A 23,091-nucleotide genomic window follows, 5' to 3' on the forward strand; every position below is an offset into this window, starting at 1 on the left:
TTCTTGGTTCCAGGTAGGAGATATCTTCATTGAAATAAAATCCTCTGCTTCCTGTCATAGCTAACAACACTCTTTAGATCCTCTTTTCACCACTGAGCATGCATTCCCCATAGCAGAATTAGGGATTTGGGAACAAGCCGCTGGATAAGCACAGTGGATCCACATCCCATTTCCCTGGGGGTCTGAAGCCCAGCTCAGACAAGACTGTCACGGGGAAGACTGGCATCAAAAGCACAATCAAAAGACAGGGAGGATGGTGCAGTACATCTCGTAACCCATCCCTTCATTGCAATAGGGAAAAACAGAGAATTGAAGAAAAGAACATGCCAAAACCAGTGGACCAGGCAAAATCTCAGTTCTACTTTTAATGAAGCCAGGTCTGCTAAAAATGAAAGGGGAAAGGCCGTAACAGTTGTTCTTGAAGCCCTGGAGGAACAAAGTTTGCCTTGAAGAACAAAAGGTGAGGCTGCATCTGAACATTTTATCAAGGGGAACACTATAAGGAGCTCCTAAGTGTCTAAAACAAAGTTGCGAGTGTATTTAGCACTCAGTGCACAGAGAAAACAAATTAGTTCAGAGAAGATGGGAAAGAAAAATTACATCAATCCAGAGCCAGTATTTCTCCCCTGCATAAATAATCCAAGCTTGAACAGTTTTTCTCATATAAATAACGACATTTATAAGAAGCCTCAAGTAAGAAGGCTCTTATATCATTATTCACTTAAAAACCACTCCAAAAATTCAGACAAATCACTGCTTTCTAACTAAAAGAAAATAAAATGCACAGCTTGTGGTAATAAACAGCTCATTGTCATCATTTCAGAGAAAGTCATTTTTTCTCTTCACTTAAAAATAAATGTAGTGTGGACTTGTTTCCTATATTAAACAAAACACACCACATGAAAACAAAGGAAGTACCAGTACAAGGTAGCAAGGGTCCGGTTGTGATAGGGATAATCCCGAAAACAGAGGAGGTATTTTAGAACTGGTGCCCACCTGGTTTAAATTTCAGGGGCTGATCTGGAATGGCATGAACAAAACTGACGTTCTCAGCATCAGCATGAGGTCACCACGCTATTCGGTAGGTGGCAAAAACAAGGATCATGAAACCTGTGCAATTTAACCACTGGTGCTTACTTCAAGGGACAAACGCGACCCCGTGTTCTGACGCTATGAGTGACAAGGAAACTCTCTTAAGACATCTTGTGGATACTAAAGGTGGAGTTAACATCTGTGTTTTAGTTTCAAGGGCTGTCCCAGGGTAACACAAGCTCCAATCTGTGCAGGTTGTTCAGCTCCCTCTCTCAGGGCAGGGCTTCCCACGCTGGATAAGCTCCATCTCCTGAGCTGGACAGACAAAAACAACAACAAAACACAAAAGCCTCTCAACTGGCCAATGATGGAGGGCAGTGTAGCTTCAGTACATCAAGCTGGCTTTATTATCCACAAATTAATCTAGAAATATGCTTTCTATAAAAGTAACCGCACAAAGACTGCTAATTATTTACAAAATTGAAGATAACGCAGCCCATTCCCCAATGGTTCCTAAAGCCGAGGAGTTGTGAAGCGTGGAGGAGAGGCCAACCTGATTTTTATTCATGTATTTCTGTGCTTATCTACACGGCAAACAGAATTATTTTTCTGTTTAGCCCTGTCAGGTTTTTCAGGTTTTAAAATAGCCGTTAATGAAATCACAAGCCTTCACCACAAAAAAAAAAAAAAAAGCACTAACAAAAATAGCAAAGTGACAACAAATACTGGATTGGATCAACACTGAGAAAGTCTGTAGGAGAAAAAAAAAAAAAGCATCTCCTTACATTCAGCGGTCTTGAAATGAAATGCAAGGAATAATAGATCACACTTTACTAAGGCCTCAACACAATGATAAGAATTTGCTAACACCGCTCCTGAAAACTGTCTTTTCCTTTGGCTTAAGAACATAGCTTAGAATAAAACTGCTCAGCAATAGAACTGTTCAGTACTATAGCAACTATTATATCTGGAAATCACCTGAAGTGCTCATAATTTATTATAAAAAGCAATAAGGCTGTCTATTTTTCACTTTTTCACTGTATTGTGCAAAACTCAATTTTAACATATTCAAATATGTTAAACGTAGAAAACCCCTGCTACTACCACCACAGTTTTCATTAAGCTGTTTAGAATTATATAGACACACAGGTTTTGGACTGAAGCCTGTGCTAACATCTAGCATTAATAATAAACAAATACTTTATTTAACAGAAATAAAATGTGCACTCCCCATGACCACCACTTTCAACACTTTCTTTAACAGTGATTAAAGATGTGCAAGGACTGAACACGGCTGTGGCACTACTGCAACACAAGAAATTTACATTCTTCGCTTTCATCAAACTCATCTGTTTTATTTAGCGGAGTCCAAAAATGAAAACACAACAGCTGGTCTTCAGACACCTAAAGCTTCTTGGAGAAAACAAATAATGAAACCTTTCTGACAATGATCATCGCCCTCGGCATATCTTGCATTTGACCTTGTAATACTTTCAGCAGAACTCGCTGCATTTAGAAACATAAGCCCACAATGAATTTATATACTTCATACACGATATTCTGCATACCAGCCATACAGACCTATAATACACATCATTTAAAGACTACATACCTAATTTTCCTTATCCACTTATCCAAGGGATCTCTGATATGTCAGTATTTTCACCAAATTTCACTATTTTTTAGTGTACCTTGCCACCCTAAGTCTAACCAAGAATTGTGGCTCCTCCCACGGCATTCATCCACCCACGTTAGCACCATTTGAGAGAAACCTAATGAAACATGTTAATATATTGAAATAATTCAATGTCACTTTTTGGCCACTCTGAGATGAGCTGAGGATGTTGGACAACAAGCAAGAAGCCAGGACAGACGCGGTACAGGGCCTGCACAAGACCCAGGACCTATCTGAAGAGCAAGCTGGATGACATAAGGTATCTACAGCGGCGTGCTGCGAACTCGTGTTAGCTAACCGAGTCCATCTGTAATGTTTTGCTCAACTGGCCCAACGTGACAGAACTAGTTTCTCACTTCAGAGGAAGAGCTATCTTTAGATCAAAACAGGAACACAAAATAGCGCATTAAAATGAAAGTTTGAGCAGAATGTATTACCTATTTGCAGCAGCTGAGAAATCGGATGCAAAGAAGCCCTCATGTACTGGACACTTACCTTTTTTTTTTTTTTTTGTAATGTTGAAATGTTAAAAAATCCCGTTCACATAAATCTTGCTAGAGCATGTAGCAGGTACAATCCGTACTCGCAACAGCTCTGTGAGTTAGCACAGGTAAGCTTTCTAATTTTCCAGAGATCTAAGCAACTTATTACGTATCATTATAATGCAACACAGGACTGGACTGAACTACATTTAACTCGGAAAACACAGACATATTCCACAGCCAAAGGCAAAGCCAGCACCAGAAGCGCTGGGTTTCATTAATGCTTGCAACATTAATGAAAATTATGTCATTGCTATTAAAAGGACCAAGGATTTCATCTTGCACGATCTGAACTCAAATGGGTCCTTTAGCTAAGACAACCTGCCTGCAACTCTGGAAGAGGCCCTCAGCAAAAACAAACCTTTCTGCTTTTTCAGTGAAAAGTCTCTCTCGTGTTTTGCACATTTCACCAAATCGTAGAAACGTATTTCAGAAACATGGCTGGGGCACTTCATTGACTACAAAAGGTGTATTACATGAATGTAGCCATAGCGCTGAGATACAATATGGGTGTTCATTTTTTTTAATGCACAAAAGAAGTTCATCTACTCAGGACTATTTTTTTTTTCTATTTACATTATGTTCCTCTTATTTTTGATTTTAGTCCTTTCTAAAGTACATTTTATTATGAGTGATTTCAAATTTCCTCGCTTAAGTAATCATGATTTCATCCCAAATAAAATAAAAACTTTTTAACAAAGAACACTAATAAAAGAGAAAAACCCAAGCCAGCGTAGCCAAGAGCTGAGCAGGCAACATCACAAGACCTCAGACACCCCGGTTCGAACTGCCCAAGTCAGACCACTAAGTTCAGGCACACCTGAAGAAAAGTGGTTAAACTACCAATATTTTACATCTTCGGGGAGCGTAGCTAATCCTAATCCTTACGGAGCAGTCTCACTCGCATCCTGTTCCAAGAAATACTTACCCATTGTGGATTAGATCCCAAACGTTGATCAGGAAAGGCTCCAGCCATCCCAAGTGCTGCAATGTCCTTATGAGACAACAGACCTTTCTTTGGACATCACAGCCCACAAAAGCAAGAGAATGAACCCCACACCATCTCCAACACTTTTACAGTGCAGAGAGCACAAAAATAAGAGATCCTGATCTTTACATCATTATGGAAAATTGATTAAAATAAGAAAGTTACCTCTAGCATTTCCCCTTCCTCCTGATTGATCTTTTTATGGAAAAAAAAAAATCAGCCAAGAAGCTGCTCTTGGGCTATGCGATGTTTTTTGTTTGTTTCTTTTGGCTGGCTGTCAACCACCCATCAAAAATAAACTCATTAAGCTGACAGGAGACCCGAACACGCTCATGTTTGTCAGTGCATCTCAGTATCATTTTCACAAACCCAAAAGCCATCAAACACTTAAAGTTAACCTGACTCCACCCTTAAGATGCAACCAAGTTAGAAAGGGTCTGTCAACCCGAAGACAGTCTCTCGCAGCATCTGAGAAAAGGGAACAAGTTTGGTGCCTGTCAAGTCAGAGCCATCCTAAAACTAGCAGGAACCAAGGAGAACATGGAGTGCGGAGCCTCAAAAAAGAAACTACGTTCATGCCATCATTACAGCTCTCAACCTCATTCTGTTTGCAAGCCTGCTATTTTTGCATCCAAACCACAACAGTTTTCGTGTGTTAAATCTGTCCACACATCTATGATTTTCTTCTGCTGCCACCAAATTTGTAGCTTGCTGAATGCGTACCCAGCTTAAAGCACACATGAAGGCAAGCAATCAGTGGTTTCCACTTAAAAGCAAAAAAAGAGATCTACGAAGCTACTACAGTCACTCAGCTTTCTCAGCTACTTGAAGACATTAATTCCGAAGGCTTTTTAGCCACGTTTGCATTAAATGTATGCTTCTATATTACTCTGTCATGTTTGTTAGGTTATGCTGTAGTATTTGAGGTCTCTTGGGACCACACAATAACTCCAGCTGGCGCTCCAAGAAGATTCTGCAAGAAGAGAGCAGATAGTTTCTCTAGTCACAATAAGGAAATTTACAGGATAATATAACGAATTAGAAAATGCTATTTCTTCCCTACCCACTGAAGGTGAATACGGAACATACATACCCATTACATTTTCCAATTCTTAGCTGAATTCATAACCAAAAATATTGTTGCTACTAAATACCAATTTAGAACAAGGCAAGCCAAAAAGTAAAGCTGTAGAAGATGCTTTGGAAGCACACTCAGGTTATTTAAGAAGATGAGGAAAGCAGGCAGGGAAATGACAGTATTTACGTACAGTTTGATGCTGTTTTCACATGAACACAACATGCGTAGAAGACATTCCTGCTCGGGACTTGGGCCCTGGCTGCTCCTCAGCACCCAGGAAGCATCGTGTGCAGTCGCCTTACACCACCGATGACCCAAGGTTCCCAGAATTCAGGCCTGAATGCAAGGGCTTGAATCTATTTGTTCCTACTCTACCCCTCCCCAACCTCATCCTTCTTCATTCATGGACTTCCTGACAATTTATTTTTCTTAGAAGTATTTCTGCCTAGCATCTAAGCACTGGAAATGTAGATTACAGAGATAATAGATACGTTTAAAATTAGACTAAGCAGCTGTAATTCTGCATTTGCATTTCTGACTTGATTATAGTAAGCACTCAAGATTATTTGTATGAGAACCAGAAATGAGTTCATATGCTGTAATAAAAATACATGAATCTCTCTCAGTTTGACCCCAATCAAAAAATACAATAAAAAACCCAACACACAGACACCAACCTGGGTAAAAAATGTCATTTGTTTCTTTCTAACTGATAATAAATCATAGCTGCTTCTTTGCAACTCTATCTCCACTTAAAAAAATCACCTGTGGATTTTAATTGCAAGAATTAACTTCACCAGTTTTCCTACATTTTTCAAATGGAGAAAGTGTCTTCCTACTTGCAGATCTAAACTGCTAAATTATTTCACACAGGACTGCTAATGCCAAGGAGCGATAGTAGAAGCTTAGTCAAAAAAAGGAAAAATAAATGGCATTTCCAAAGCTCAATTTGTCTGTGTTCAAGCACTGCTGGCCCTAAAATATGGAGATATGTTTTGATTATTATCTGTAAACAAACAGAAAAGGGAATCTTAAAATATGCAACCTTTCTACTTTTGATATTTCTCACCTAAAACTGAAGTTGTTAGCCATTTTATACCTTTCCTTGAAGGTCTTAACAATCTTTTGTTATCTAAAGACTCAACTCTTAAAACCATTAGAAATCCATATACGAAGAGTTTTGATAAATTCTCTATCAAAATCAAGTGTAAACGAGTGTTTCTTCTACATAAATGTTCCAACACAATGAAAAACATTATTATCTATCCTTTTCTATTTTGGTAAAAATAAACATGGTGGCATGCGTTAAATCAACTGCAGCTTTTGCTTCCAGAACTTCAAGCATGAGGTTTAGTCCTCTCAAGAGGAATTATCTCCTACAGATCCTTTGGTTTAATCTAACAAAATAATCAGCTGTTGTATTACACAACATAGGCCATAAGCAAATTTCACCCACATGCATTAGCCCCATCTTGCTTACAGATGGGATATTGCATCCAGAGGGGGATATATGATGGTATAGATATGAACACACGAAGGATTGACCATGGGCAACTTACCACAGGTGATCGTGTTTTGTATCAGAGAGAGAGACCATTCAGTTACCTCGCAGGGATGCCAACACTTAATGACACAGAACATCAACTCTGATCTCTGTTTACTTAAATTCACACATTTATTCAATATTATCATTTACAAAAATTTCTAAGTTGACTCAAAAGCTAGAGAACACCACTAAAGATGACATCGTACTTTACCAAGCAGTAAACAAGAAAACGTTTCTCAAACCAATGGAGCAGAAAACACAGAAACAAACCTCATCAGATCAATAGACTGCCCCAAATTATTCAAGCAAGTTAATTTGCAAATAATTTTTATGCCTCTTTTCAAGAGGTTTTGTTCATGTTTTTCAATATGGTTTCATTGGAACAAGCACAGTTATTGCTACTATTATTATGATACTATAAGAGAAATTAAACCACTAACTACTGAAATTTTAGAACAAGACCAGTAGTATTTTTATTCCATAATCTAACTTGAAAGTTCAATCTTTAGGAGATTTTTGGAGTTTCTTTTGAAGTTTGAAAAGATTTAGAGTGCTGATCAAAACAGTTTCCTCAGCTATGCACACAGTGGACAAAGCTTCTCCATTTAAAACATAAGGAATAAAGTATTTCCCACTGATCGATTTCTTTTGAGTAAAACTTAGCGAATTGAGAGCTTCAGCTGCCTCTGCTGTGCGGAAAGTGGTTTTAAGGAAAAAATCTTTCCATTTCCATACACGCTGAGATATAGAGGGGAGGTTTTGTTAGTAAATAATAGTGTTAAAAAATAAAGTTGATTAGTTGTAAAAAAGGACAAACTGATTAATCCATTTACAAGAAGCCGTAAGTAACTTAAAAGCTTAAGTCCCATTTGCAGAAGTCACCTGGGCAACTGGGAGCCTAGCTCAACACAAACCACTTCTGCTTTCTGCTTATTAAAGTGGACACAGAATCCACACTCCACTTAACGTTCAAATTGTCTTCTAACATCCTGGTATCCTTTAGACATTACAAAACATAGTCTTGTTTTGAAAATACATAGCTTCAAAGAAAAGGACAAGGACACCGCAGAGTGAAATGTTAAGTAGTAATTGCTACACCGGTGATAACAACAGATTGGATTATTTTAAAAATAGCTTTAAAATATACTGAATACAGAAATTCTTTTGTGTAACCACAAAAAATACTATTTTTCTTACCTCCCAAATGAAAACTCTGAGCTGTTCTTCCTGCGTTACAGAATTCAGCTTCCCTTAACCAAATAATTCTAACTACTTAAGTCTGTAAACTTGGGCAGTGTTGAAAATGGTCCTCCACTGTTCTCAGTACTAGAACACTAACGCAATGGGTGATGCAACTGAGGAGTGTAGCTAGCCAAAAAATATTCCAAAGGAGAAAACGCTGTCAGAAAATGCTGATTTAGCAGAGTTAAATACTTCAAAGAAAGGTATGCTTTTCCCCATGTGGGGGAAAAAAAAAAAAAAACATTTTGCTGGAAATTCTAAACTTCACCTGCTTGTTCCAACCCAAAGGAAAACACCATTCCAAAGCATGGTAATTTTCCATAACATAAAAACCCTGACTTTCTGTAGTGGTAAATGATGGTCTCAAAAATTTCATGTCCAAGAGCAGGAAATCTTCTGTTATTCAGACATGTCTTCAACCTACTCTACCATTTAAAAACTTTCAAGAATGCCTTCTGGTATACAACCATCATTTGGAAGCAGATAGTTTAGGACTCTCTTTCTGGCTCATGCATGATGTTGAGGAAACCATTCATAAGCAATTTATAGGAAACCATTTATAAGCATTTTACATTTATAAGCAATGTATTGCTTTTATCCAGAACGTGGAGTGTAGAGTGCAGAGCCTGCCCAACTGAAGATTCAATACAATAAAGTACTGTTAGCACTCTTTGAGATGTATTTAGAAAACATTCAATGGATAAGCTTTTTGGTAACAACAGTCGATACAGATCAGTAAAGTATACCCATATAATAACACAAAAAGAAATCCAGGATTGCTGCTTCAAACTCCAGGAAACCAAAAACAGTCACAAGCAGCTCCGTGTAATTCTGAAAATATTCTGGATTCTGAAAATTCTGAATTCCTCTAAGACAATAAGCTGGAATACAAGATTAACTTAGTTATTAACCACTTCTTTTAGTATGCCAAAACCTGGCTTCTGCCCTTTGCTATGTCTTCAACTAATTTGTTACTGCAGCATTAACCACTTTTGTCTCTTTTATGTTAAAATATTAACAGTTATTTTCCAACAATGTTCAAGGTCTTCTAGACTCAGCAGCAGTTTGACAACACTCATGTTCCTAGCACAGTTGATACAGCTGGTGGCTCTTACCCATCAGTAAGGGAACCCCACAGAGGGGCTGGAGTCTCGACAACTCAGCTTCCTGCAGAAGCCCGACACTTTGGAAGCCCTCCCTTGGAAAAGTTACTGGCAAACTGATAAACGCTAAAGTGTATGGAATTCCTCAAGAAAGCATAACAAATGCTGTGTTGATACAAAATAAATAAACAGGTTTATGTTAGTCAAGCAGCAGCCCTTAGCTAGCCTCTAAAATATAGCATTTTTGTGACTTCTGTTGTCCCCTCCAATCTGTTCTTATTATACCTTCTTCTTGCATCTTACCCCAAATTAGGCTTTTTGAGGGTAAAATTACTACAAACCTAAACCCCAAATGAGTTATGATCAAGTATGCTAGTGTAATTACTATCAGGTTCACGTTGCTCTTCTTTACTCCTCCATACATGCCCTGCACATTTTCAACTACATATTTATTGTACTTTATTATATCTGATACCAAAGTATGTCCTATGAAAAAAGGATGGAGGAAATAAATAAATAGCTTAGCTTCCTTTAGCCAAGTCCTGAAACATGCTGTATTAAAATCAAAAGCCTACTTTGCCCTGAAATACAATAACTTGTATACCTGTGTCATTATACAGAGAAAAAAAAAATCCCATACTCACATGTTCAAACAGCAAAACAGCATGTAATACCTAGAAGGCATTGTCATAACTGCTCTAATTTGGCAACAAAACACATTTCATTAAATGCTGTTATTAGAAGAAACCATACATAGCAAGAGGAAGAGTTTTAAGAGATCACAGATAGTTCTTGAATCAGTAAATGTAAAAATTGATGGCTGAGGCTGAAAACACTTCTTGGCAGAAGGGAAAAATAGCAGGGGGCTTTGTAAGAACAAAAGGCATCTCAGCCCTGACAAAGGTGTGCTACTGAACAGGGAAGACAATCTACACTAATAGTGCAGAAAGGTCAGATGCATTCAGTAAGTAGCTCCGCATTGGGAAGGAAATGAGATGACTTCTTTGTGTCTTGTGGGAATGATGAATTACTTCTTCAGTCCGTTACATGAACAATGCTAAAACAGCATCACTCTGCAACGGTTTTGGTCAGCAAGACCAAAAAGGGTCACCATGGAGAAAGGTTCCCTCAGAAGTGTCTGAGGAGATGTCTACCCCACCGACACAGATTTTTAATAGGTCTGAAAATACCGGGGAAATTCCAGAAGCATGAAAGAATGCTAATGTTACAACCATGCTCTATAAAAAAAAAAGTGAGACAGTGTTTATAGCTATAGCCAGGTTAGAATGATGGCAGTCCTGAGCAAAATAATAAAAAACATGACCATCAGTATGCATGTATAAACTTTTATGGCACTTGGTATGGTATTCTGTGGTAGTCTGACTACAAAACAGCACCCAGTAACCAATTCTTAACCTGTTTAAGGGACATCTCGTAAAGAAATAGCTTTCAAGAATGCATTACAACATAACTCCCCAAAGGAATTCCCCAAACGTGGAGCCACTACCATGAAACACTTTTTCAATTGCTTGTAAGTAGACATGATCACTTAGGACAAAAAAAAAAATGCACAAGTTATAGATTGATAGAACACTACACAACTGAAATAAATCAGTCGCAAAAAGCAGGCAGGAGTGTTTGGTATACTCAACATATGCTAGGCAAAAAACTCTTAAATAAAGCTACATCCAAAGTTACAAAGCTACAACCAAGAAACGTGCTCTACTTTACACCCTTCTGGAAAGAAACAGTCCTGCCAAGGGTTTGTGAGGGTGAATGTTAGCAATAAAAATGAGACTAAACTACAGTGCTGCAGCCAAAGGGTTAATATGTAAATGTGATCTATAAACAGAAGAGTAATGCTAGCGAGGTAATATTTAAACTCACACAACACTCCTGAGACAAGGCACTGGCATGCTGCACCCAGCTCACATTTTCACAAAAGCGTTGAAAAAGTGGATTTGGGAAAAAAAAAAAAAAAAAAAGAAAAAGCCACAGCAATTGACTAGTAAGGAAAATGCTTGTAATGACAAATTAAAAAAAAAATAGTCTGTTTTTTTTCAAACAGAAAAGAGAGAGATTACAAGATTCTAGCAGATAAACACATCCATGGTAGGAAAATACTTTGAGTTCTTTAGCACAGAGGAGAAAGGCACAGCAGCAACCAGCGACCGGGAACCGGAGCCAAATAACTTAACAAGCAGAGGGTTCCCCACCTCTTACCGTCTTCCGATCAAAATTCCATTTTTTCCTGGCAAATGTGTTTCAGCCAAATGCAAGTTATTGCACTCAGAAGTAACTGGATAAAATCCAATTGACTATAACAGTCAAGAGGTCAGAGTAGAAGATCTAATTGCTTCCTTTGGCTTTAAAGTCTCAGTCTACGAATACTCCAGGTTTTCAGTTTCAAAGGCGTTTCAGTAGTAGCATGCATGTTTGGCATTAATATTAATAAAGCGCTTTCAAAAATCTGCATAAATTAGGGCTGCATTTCCATGCAGGGCTCAAGTGACATGAGAGCTTTCCTGTTGAGGCTTTTGTCACCAGCAGAGCCCACTGATGGCATTACAGCTACCTTACCCACAGCTGAGGGGGTTTCTGCAGCAGTCTGTAAACAAAGCTTTACACAGTTAAGTGCAAAAGTTCACCCTCCAGGGCAGTACTTTTTCTCTTCTAGAAAGAATCCTCTTTGACCTGGAGTACAAGGAGCTTGCTACAATACATAATATTAATCATGGAAACAATAGGTAAAAGAGAAAAGGAGAAGCACTGCGAGAGCCACAAAGCCAACCGGCTCTGTTGTGTGCACCAGCAGCATCTGAGGCTGCTCCTATTGATGCTACTTCTCCGCCTTGTGCTCCGGTACACACCGCAGTCGCTGCAATCTTGACAAGTTAACAGAATCAACATTTCTTAGGGAACACACGCCAAGGCAGAGGAGAACATGCAGGGGTTCACATTGTTAGGGCTGACAGTTTTGCTATTCAATCGGCTGCTGTAGTTTGCCACAATAACAGGGGCTTCCGAATGTTTATCCCCAGGAACCACAAACTTCTAGCTCAGCAAACAGAAGCCTGAAAAGGCTGAAATTGCCTGAAACACGCTAACTACCACAGAGATGTACCACTGCACAGCTGAGGAGGCACGAAACCACCGAACCACGCCGAAAATCACCAGTGACACCTCCAAAAGCAAGCTGGCATCGCGCCGCCGGCCCGGCACCAGGGAGCACATCCAGCCCTTCACCCCACAGAGGAGCAGGTGCACACTACACACTCCTCGGGATGAAATACGTTGAAGTTACTTCCCCGGGCACTGCCACAGCACGAACAAGGTCCGTCAGCAGGGACAGAGCCTCACCGCTCCCCACTGCCGCCTCCAAGCAAAACTTCTTCCACTCCATCAGCCTCCCAACGCTTCGAGGGACCGCCGCCTCGTCGCCAAAATCCGCCAAGCTTTTTTTCCATCCCCCCCAGCCCCGCTCCACGGACGGACAAAGCCGCCCCTTACGCCCTGCAAACTTTCCTCCGACAGGAGCTCCGGGTCACCCAACGGAGCCAGCGGGGGCTTCGGCAGGCCTAGAGGGCAGGGATGGAGCGGAGGCCGGCGACCACCGCCCCCTCCCCGCCGACCCTCAGGCGTGAGGAGCGCGGCGGTGGCCGCGCACGATGGGGACGCACTAGGGTAAAAGGCAGGAGGAGATCTCTGACGCCTGAAGAACGGAGAATAATAACAAATTGCTCTTAACACGGAGCTGGATTTCACCTCCAAGTGACGCTAGGTAAATAGATGGCGAAGTAAAGCAACACACCTTTGACCCGTTCTTTTCTTCCCTAAATATAATCCCCCTCTTCCCGTCATACGCGCAGCACCGAACGAGCATTAATTCGAATCCGTTCTTTAAAGAAGGGGGGATTATCTCTGTCTGCCACCGGCTCTCCCCAGCTCTTTTCCCTCTCCAAAAATTAAAAATGCTCGTTAAGAATAAGAAAGGAAGGAAGGAAGCATTATTTCTGGTGGGTGTGAAACGTGGGGATGGGGAGAAGGAGTCTGGGGGATGGGGAGGAGTGGAGAAAGGTGGCTAAGGAGAGAAGAAAGGAAAGGAGGACCAGGAAGGATGAGGGGAAGGCGATACAAGGGGGAAAGAGGATAAGGAAAGGAGGATGAAAGGAGCTCGGGGAGGGGGGGGGGAAGGATGAAAAGGAGGAAGGGATGAGGGGAAGAAAGGATGCTTTGCCCTGGCCTCACCTCAGCTCGGTGGGTGGGGGTGGGAGAACCTCTCGCCGCCTCCTCTTCCTCCTCCTCCTCCTCCTCCACCACCTCCTCCTTCTCCACCTCCTCCCCAGCAGCGACGGCCACCGCCGGGCTGGGTGCGCGGCTCGGCTCCCTCACGCGGCCCCCGCCTCCCGCTCGGCTCCGGGGAGGACCCGGGAGCCGCCGCCGGCCTCCCCGCGGCAGCCACTCGGGGTGGAGGCTGCGCGCCTGCGCCTCCGCCGCTGCCTCCGGCGGGAGGCCGCGCCGGGCTCCGCCGCTCGGGGGGCGCCGGGGCTGTGGGTATGGAGACGGCGTGAGGGAAGGAGGGAGGGACGGGGGGAGGATGGAGGAGGAGGATGGAGGAGGAGGAGGACGGAGGAGGAGGCACGGGGCTGGGGGTGTGAGGGGAGGGAGGCGCCCGAGGGAGGCCGGCAGGGGGAGGGCGAGGCGCAGGTGGGCGGTGGGGAGGATGGCGGGGGGGGGGCGATGGGGAGGGTGACAGAGGGACAACGGGGAGGATCGGCCTCTGAAGCCGGTTAAAGGGTTGCGGGAGGGGATGGGGGAGGCCGGGCGGCTGGCCATCTTGTGGGGTCGGGGCGGGGGAATGTCGGCCTCGGCCCCCCGGGGAGGGCGTTGGGAGCTCTGGAGGGGGGCAGCCGCCGGGCAGAGCCGGGGGAGAAGCGGGGCTGGGGGGGTTTGGGCGTAACATGGTCCTGCCCCGCTCCAGGTTCCTCTGAAAGGCAGGGAGAGGATGGTTGTCGTTGTACATCCAGGATGGACAGCAAGAACTTTACCTCTCCTTTTCTCCTAAACTATAAAAACCTTTTCATGCAGCCTTCTTGCTACACGTGTGTCGCTCAGCCCTGCATTCACCACACCAAATACCAGGTTTTGTCCACCTCCACAAAGCATTGCTCTTCTTTCTCTCTCCTTCTTCACTAGTGTTGCCAGTTGTACCAAGTTTAAGCTGGTTTTGCCACCCTGCAACACCTTCTTCAGTTTCTCCCGTGTGGGACATGGGGGACATGTGCTGTCCCCGTCCTGATCCGGTGTCACTGTGCCTGGCGTCCTACAAGTCCTAGTGGCGAGCATCCCCTCAGAGATGGTGTTCCTGGAGGGACCTGGCCATTTTGAGGCAGTGTGACTCCCGCTGCCGTGCTCTTGTTCCTCTGAGATTCTTGGGGCGTCCGTCTGCCTCCTCGGCTTCTACGTGAACCGACAGGCAACAAGGAAGGGAGCGAGATGAGGCCTTCCAGGATTTCTCCTCTTCTTGCCTGTTTTAGGCTTGGAGGGGATTTGCCAAAATAACTTCTCTGCCTCAGCCCATAAGAGAACCTCTGCAGGTAGCTGTCTGCCCTCAGGTAGAGGCAGTATTCACCAGTGGGTTTTCTTCCCTTCTCCCCAGGCTCAGAGAGGTATTGTCAGGCTGTACATTCAGTTTTCCAATAAATGAGGAAGGGAGCTGAACTGGAACCTCTATTCCGTTTATCAAGACGCAACAACAGAGTCCATGGGAGAGTCTGCAGCAGGGAAAAAAAAATCTTAGGCAAGAACTTATTGAAATACGGATTTAAATCTGATCATATTCATTATGGCTTACATACTTGGTACAGCCATATAACAAGTGTATGTCGGTATTGTACAGAAATACTTTGAATTACTTTAACCTTCTCCCACTATCATTTAAGACTGACACACAACCAGTTCTGAGTGTATAAACAGAGATCATACTAGGCTGGCCTGCCCTTGGTGATGATGTGTGAATTGTTGCTGTAAGCTAGGTCTTTCCTTTTTCTCTTTAGGAGTCTTTCAGGTTGCATAAAACTACTTTTCTAGGTACTGCTACTGTCTTTCCTATCATACCGAATTGAGCCATGTGATGTTAGGAAAACTTCACCTGCAGACCTTCTGTTTCTTGCCTTCATTTCTGTACTCTGTCTTTTAGATTGCTAATTCTCCTGGATAGGGGCAGTAAGTGGCTAGCCTATTGTAAATATTAATGGAAACAAGCAAGGTTGCCAAATAGAATATAGTAAATTATCTACTGCTTTATCACAGTGCCTTGCATTGCTAATTGAACGTCAGCTAAATGTATCTCCAGGCATTTGACTAAACTGAGCATGAGCTATAGTGTACATGTAAGAAACACAAATAGTAAATAAGCATGGTTATGAAAAATGCTAGAACCTTTTTCCTTCAGCAGTAACTAAGCTGCAAATTTCTTGTAAATTTGAACCAAAGGATTCGTTCAACTATCTGTGCATGTTTCAGTTTGAAGTGTGCCATTTTAAGAAATAAATCAGATTACTTACCTAGCCCAGATTATTTCTACCTAAGACAGAAGGCATGGATTGCTGGACTGTTGCTAAGAGGTCTGCCAGAATGTGATAAAGAAATCTGAAGATCTGGAAGAACCGTATGAACTTTTTCGTCATGGTCCTGAAAAGAAGGCACGTCCACTTTCTAAACATTTTTTCTTTCCTTTGGGCTCTTAACTGCATTTTGAAACTACCCTCCTCTTTTATCACTGTTAACTGCCTCTAAGAAAAGGAAGAAAACTGAGTTTGTTACCACTGTTTACTAAAAACTGGAGCAAGCTGCAAAGCTGCTCTGTAAATGAACGCAGCTCTTACAAGCCAAGGGAGGCCGACTGACAGCTCCTAACAAACACTTGCAACTGCCATGGGATCTCCCACTGCCAGCACTCAGCTACATATAGAAAAGAGACGTCATCAAACCATCAGGATTACTGTGCAGTTTGATTAGCAAGGCAGACAAAAAGATTATTTTGCTCGAGTGAAATGTGCCCCGATGCTCGGCAACTCGAGCAGACTTGAAAGCTACAGGTGGAACTTGGAATGCTTTAAGGTTCTTTTAGGCTCGGTTATCTTTATAGACAAACTAAGTAATAGATTGTTTCTTTAAAGTAGATTGTTGCCTGCCTATGCTGAAGGGAGATTGTCAGCAGCTCTGAGAGATATTTCAGTACCTTGTATTAATGAGACATTACCTTTCAGACTTGATTGAGTACACATAAATATAGAGCGAATGACTAAAATCATTCACCACCCCCGAACACATGTAGGTGCTTTTTGGGTAGGTATGTCATTTTTGGCACATTTGCTCGAACACTGGATCACAAATATTTCTTGTTTCTCCTCTGCAGCAGCATGCTGCTGTGCCACACGTTAGTGTGAGCTGCACAATAAGCAGAAGTAAAACCTCCACATCCTGCAGGTCATTTAAATTGGATTCTGTATGAAGAGTCATCTGCAAGGTGGGTGCTGCCACTAAGAGTCTCTGGCCTGCCATGCCCTCTGCCTTCCCTTTTGACTGTTTTCTCTGGCTCAAAAGAATCTGTCAGTAAGAGCATCCAGGGACTTACCCTGACTTGTACCACTGGAGTAACCAGGAGGCAAGTAGCAGGTGCAGTTTGTTTAGGAAAAAAAAAAAAACACAGGGGGTATGGCTAGGCATTTTTTTATGCTGGAGAGGATCGTGCAACTGCCTTTGCTCCTTTCAGAAAGCTGACTTGAAAAATTCAAAAGAAATACAAGAAAGAAAGCTGCTCTTTGCTCCTGTTGGAATAATGTGCGCTAGATCTATGACCACCATTGGAGACTATTATAAGGCCTTTTCTTTAAATGTTTACTTCTCAAAACCACAGGAATAGACTTTAAATTCTGTTAATATTTTATTTTGAACTTCATTTGATACCACCTGTTAGCAGAGCAGGAGTCTGTGTTTGTGGAGGTCTCTCATCCTTTAATTGCACGACAGGACAATGTGTGATAGGTACAGTACCCCTTCATATTTCAAAGTGGCTTAGGGAAAGAAAGATTTAGAAATCTTGCATCTGTTTGGAGAATGTGCTGTAAACAATTCAAATGCCATAAAATCTCTCCCTTATAAAATGATGCATGTAACCTGTCTGGACAGTGGTAGCAACTAGGAAAAGAAATGGAACCAGGAAAATGTAACTCTTCAGGTCTTCAAGCCTCCTTGAATGACCAACTTTACTTCCTTAAAGCTACATGTAAGATGTGTTAATTATACATATAAGAGAAAAATTGTTTTTCCTGTCTTCCCTTGAAGCTCTTGGCTCCTACAGAAACCTTGAGCAAGCAGCTCTTAGGCAGAGAGCGCTGCTTTTCGCGTTGACCACCACCCTCTAGCTGTTTCCCATCTGTTGTTTGTAAACACCTCGTGTCTTGTGCTGCTGATGTTGTTAGCTCCTTGCAAAATAAGCTCTATTTTCTTACGTTTGCACGCTGCTTCAAAGCAGCAGGAAAACTGGCCAGGACTGAATCCTATGCAGTGCCAGAATATATTTTTTTTCTTGCTGGGGATTCCAATTAGTGAAACTCACCAGAGATAAACAATTATGTTGCAAGCTATAGGACAACATAGCACATATATACACAGAGAATGTGTTCAGGTACCTTGCCTATGTGGGAGAACAACAGGACGAGCGAGAGAGACCAAAGGAGAGATCTGGGCTGTGCTTCTAAGAGAGGGGACGGAAGGTGTTAGAGGACCTAGGCAGAAAGTGCACAGATAAAAATTGCAGGAAGTATTTTTGGCTCATTCCTCTGCAGAGCTAGCTGAAGTTCCTCTGGCATTGCTCAGTCCCTTTCTTTTCCTTACCAAAGAAAAGCTTAGGGAGAAAGATTAATATCTGAACCCTAATAACTGCCACAGAGGAAGAATCACTCCCTTCACAATTTTCAGTCTGAGGAACAGAAGGGTTGTTCTGTGCTGCCATGGCTTCCAAATGTGGTTCAGTAAGTATTCCTCCATTTAAGAAAACAGCCAGTGGACTTGCTTCACTTCAGGGAAATGACTGTCCTCAACCTTCTGCTCTTTCAATAATTGCATCCTGCTGTGCTGTCTCTACATATAAGGTGGGATGGAAGTCTGGTACTTGCTCATCCATGTGAAAATGGGATTCTTCTCCTGAATCATAGCCCTTCTCTGCAATGTCCTTTAAAAGTATTGGGCTAGATTTTGATTCTTACTCAGGCCTTATTATACAAACTTGTGTTGTCTTTATGAGACTTTTAGTAGACAAAACACGACAAAGAATATCTATATCCAACATCGCGTCTTGGTAATCTGGAGATAACTAGCTGTAGAACTGTTGTTCTACAAGAAAAAAAAAATGGTTTTTAACCTTTGTTTGCTTATAAAGTCTGGTTTGCACTACTTTGAAGATTCTCAGTATTTAATTAAGATTTAAAACAGATACGTGTGATATATTACTTGCTAAACGCTTTTTATCAGAAGAAATGCTATTACTTATATATTTTCGATCTTGTGGGCACAAAGCCACGAGGAGATAGAATCAAGATTTGTTTTAGACACAGTGATGATTACAGAAAATATGTCCCGCATCCTAAAGTATGTAAAGTTTCTAATTTATTTATTTTTCTATTGACAGAAGCCCAAGATGATGCATCTCTCCATTTACACCTGCAGAAATCCACAAGAGACTTATAACTAAGACATAGCCTGAAGAAAGTTAATAAGGTTGCTAGTGGTCTGCATCACTAACGAAAAGGCTATGGATGATTCTAGTCTTTTCCTTCAGGCCTTGATGAAACCTGGAAATGTCAGAAAGTTGATTTTTCTGCAGGACCAGCAGCTATAAGTAAAAAAGAGCAGAAAAATTGAGGAAAAAAATAGAGAAAGCCACTGACAAGAACTGCTACTGGTTGTGACTAATCCGTTGCAAGCTTACATTTGCTTGCATCTTAATGGATCTTTTAACCTAATTTACTGAGTCTATTTCTTTTTAATTGACTTTCATAAAAGTTCAGGTATTTTTTCATGAAGTACACAAAGATCGGCTAGGAAAGCTATTATCATCTACTGTAGCAATACAGCAATGTGGAATTCAGTTTTTCTGATTAAAAATAGATGCATAAATCATAAGAAATAAACCTGAAGTATCTCACACCCTTTTACCCCGTCCTCACTTTTCAGTGACAGTTAAAGAATGATATAAAGAATTCCTTTTTGTGTTTGCCTGTTCAACATGACCAGTGCAAATAAATCACATAGGCTTAGGAAGACAGGCAATTATCTGTCAGCAGGCTCATTCATTTCTAGTCTGTAGGTGGATGTAGTTTCAAACAGAAGGAAGATGGCTTTCCGAAAATCCACGTGGACCTATTAATTGCGAAAGAAGTGTGTAGAATGCCCCGTGTAGAATGAGCGTGCTACATTTCAATAAAAATGTGATTTCTATATCAGAAATGCTATCCACATGCAAGTTGGATTATGCAGCGTATTACTTCTCAAGATGGCTGTACCTCTTGATCGATCAGGTCAAGAGTTACGTAAGGCCTTACCTGCACTACATAAAGCATACTTCAAGTGGGAACGATGCTGCAGGAATATTTACGTTTTCAAAGCATTCTGCATTTTCAATGACAGTTGAACAAAGCATCCCTTAAAAACAGAAGGAAAACAATGATATTTCGTTAAATTAATGAACCTGTTCAAAAGTATGGAACAAACATCTAGCAAATTATAATGATCATAGGACTTGCAACAGTAGGTGGTGGGGAGAAAAAGACTACTGCTATCCTATTTTGGAAATTACTATGACAGGGTACTAGGTTCCATTCCATTTAAAGATTTCTTCATGCAAATTGTATGAGGCATTTTCTAAAAACTGAGTGGATTTCCATAATGGAATTTTGGCAAATTAAATCAAAACAGGTTGCTATGACAGTTCCTACAAATATTTCTATTTTAGCTTTATTTTGTATTATAAATATGTCAAGATGAAGTCATTCTTGTCAAAACAAAGTTATCTTTCCTTTTGGGAAAAATTTCCAGGCCTTTTCTCAATGCTCTAATTTTCCATATTCATCAAAGTCAAGATGAGGGCTAATTTCAAATGCTTTAACATACATCTGCATAATCATAAACCCACATAAACATAGCTTTAGTCTTATAAACGAGTGATGTCATTACATACAGTATTGTTAGCTTAACTGACTTTCCTTACTGCTCTGTATAACAAGTGACTGAAAAATAAAAGATATTTAACGTTGACAAAATGGTTTCTAGTGGTTTCTCAAGTCAATGGCGTAGACAGAGATCATTGCCAGAAAACATCAACAGTCCTAGGTTTTGTTCCAGTAGCACAATGCCATGTGAAATCCAAATGGAAGCAGGGAATTGCATCTGCTCCTCTGTAAATAAGAAACAGGTGGCCTCTTAAAGGTACGGACATAAAAACAGCACAGATTTATCTTACAGATTTTATTGATGAAATCTTAAAGAAGAAACTCGTTTAATATTGGTGCCAGTAAGTCACTGCAAGTGTGAGCTGATTGAGATTACATCAAGAGTAATGGAAATGTGTCTTTCTGCATCCATTCATATACAAGAGGATGAAGTTGACCTAGAGTTTCTATGCAGAAAAGGATTTACCAAACTGGGAATTGGGTCCTCACATTCAAAAAGTATAGAAAGGAGCAGGTATTTCCTGGTTTTAGGGTTTTTTTGAGGTTAGAGTGTAAGAAATACAGGTTGGAGACAGAGCTTCAAAAGATAGAGTATGCTTGTGTGAGGCAATAAACTAGATAAATTACTGTTAAAGGTGTTTAATTAAAATTTATAGATATACCTCCCTGAAATTAACCCAGGTGTGTCCTGTGTACATGTGTTAATCCTAGGTTTTAAAGCAAAGGGGTTTTTTTTGGATGTCTGTTGATTGTATCTCCTAAGACTGGCTGACATATGTGTTGGTTTATGACACACTCAAAATGTGATTCAAGTACTACAACAGGGCAGCAAGGTTTGCTTGAATTCTGCCAAGAAATTACAAATAGTTTGATTAATAGCATCATATTTTTGGTTCTCTGAAGTTGCTAACAAACAAGGAAAAGAGGAAGTCCCAAAGAAAGGAACAAAATTACCAGAGTGCATATTGAAGAAGGGAGACACAGTCAGAGGGTGTAACATACTGAAAAAGCAGGCAGAAAAGAGCTGATTTAAGACTGATGAGCTGAGGAACTGCAGAAGCTGGAGTTATCTGCATTTTTTCAGCACGTGTTGAAAGGCATTCTGCTTGAAGGGGTACAGCGCAGACTTCTTTCTTGGTCTTTTCCTCTCCAAACCTCAGAGATGGATCAGAGATGTTAAGCAGCTGGGAATGGAAGAGGAGGATGATCCCATATAACTGTGTATGAGCTCTGACGTAGTGCTATGAAAAATGATTCTTATTACAAAATATTCAAGTATTCAAACTCTAGCTTACCTCCACTCCCCCCACACACACACACAACAACAGTAATAGGACTTTCTGTAGTTGACTTGTAAGGAGCAATATATATTTATTTTATGCTTTTATTTTAAAGCTTCAGTGTGTTTTTTCCTGCCAGCAGGTATAAATGCATGTGTTTTGGGAGAGCTCTGAGTAATAGAAAGGAAAAGGGAAAGTGCTCCTGGTCACGATTTTTTTTTTTTTTTATAAAGCTGATGAGAAAACAAGTGCTTTATGTGAGGGCTCTGGCTCTGTTAAAAGACATTTGGCTTGAGGATGCTATATTGTTGGCACATGCATTTAGGTGTGTCCATTGTTAAACTATTTGTACTGTGCACCAAACAGCAGCATGCATCAGATGCTTTCTATTATACGTCTATCTTCGCTAACTCAAACACGGCAGCACGTCCTGGGAATATACAGGTGAATTGGTTCTGTGAACTCCTATTTCCAAAGAAGCCTTCTGCTATCACTGAGAGCCATCCTGCATTCATTCACTCAGGTCTGAGATGTGTTATGCACGCTGACCTGGTTTCTCCACAACTTGTTTGAACACTCCACAGGTATAAATTTACATAGTGATAGGAAGGACGTGAGTACCGAGCATTTCTGTAATTGCTACGCTAGCAATGGACACATATGAAGGAGCCCAGTCAGAAATATACCCATCATAACAGCAAATAAAAAAATGTGTAAGTGTGGAAAGGAAAAAAAAAGCTTACTATTCAGCATCTGATACTCCAAAAGTAGATGGTCAGTACAGGCCATCACATGAATGGTGCTCAAGCTGTTCATTACTGATACGCTTAACCTACAGGAAAAAGCTGCCTATGTAGTTAAAATCTGTGATTTATTCAATTCTGTAAACACGTTTTTAAAAGCTTACATATTTTTTTAAGGAAAAGGCATGCAAACAATCACAAAAGATGAGCATTTTAAAAAATAAACATGGGTGTCAGGCCATGAGACATTTAGAATATTAATTATGCTGCCTTAATGTAGTGAATATATACTTTCATTATTTGTTGAGTGGCCGAACATATTGTGAGTGTCTTTTATAGTGTATAATAATATATACTATACCCACTTTTATTTATGTTAATGACAAAATATCCTGAACTCTTTCTGTCTTCAGTGCTGCTGAAGTGTGATGATGATGTATACTGGCTCTTTGCTCTGCCTCCGTATGAAACTCCCTCCGTCACATTACAGGAACGCCAGGGAGCCTCCGATGACGGGGAGGCCGCCAGGTTGCTGCCCACAAGGCAAGATATTGCAGGAACAAAGGAACAGCACGATCTGGTCTGGCCATAACGAAGCACCTCATGCTAATAACGGTGGTAAAAAGGG

The 23,091-nt window shown here is 41.1% G+C and overlaps 2 protein-coding genes across 6 annotated transcripts in view; one reads left to right on the forward strand and one right to left on the reverse strand.

Annotated features, from left to right (window-relative positions):
* The window catches only part of CTNNA2 (catenin alpha 2), a 476,933-nt gene extending 463,263 nt beyond the window's left edge, over positions 1–13,670 (reverse strand). Inside the window, exon 1 of one of the 5 annotated variants that reach the window (XM_083835463.1) lies at positions 13,455–13,670. The gene's annotated coding sequence lies outside the window, so the exon portion shown is untranslated. The remainder of the gene's footprint in view (positions 1–13,454) is intronic. The other 4 variants (XM_083835461.1, XM_083835462.1, XM_083835460.1 and 1 more) reach the window with 4 other exon arrangements.
* Positions 12,491–20,546, forward strand: LOC310898505 (uncharacterized protein; the record flags this gene model as incomplete). The annotated part of the gene is made up of 4 exons (XM_083833709.1): positions 12,491–12,846; positions 13,417–13,760; positions 14,188–14,348; positions 18,901–20,546. The coding sequence occupies 4 exons, from the start codon at positions 12,491–12,493 to the stop codon at positions 18,961–18,963; spliced, it is 924 nt and encodes a 307-aa protein (XP_083689835.1). The 3' UTR covers positions 18,964–20,546.
* Between the last annotated feature and the right edge of the window lie 2,545 nt (positions 20,547–23,091).

Source organism: Anser anser (assembly GCF_964211835.1).
Source record: "Anser anser genome assembly, chromosome: 4".
Classification (NCBI taxonomy): Eukaryota; Metazoa; Chordata; class Aves; order Anseriformes; family Anatidae; genus Anser; species Anser anser.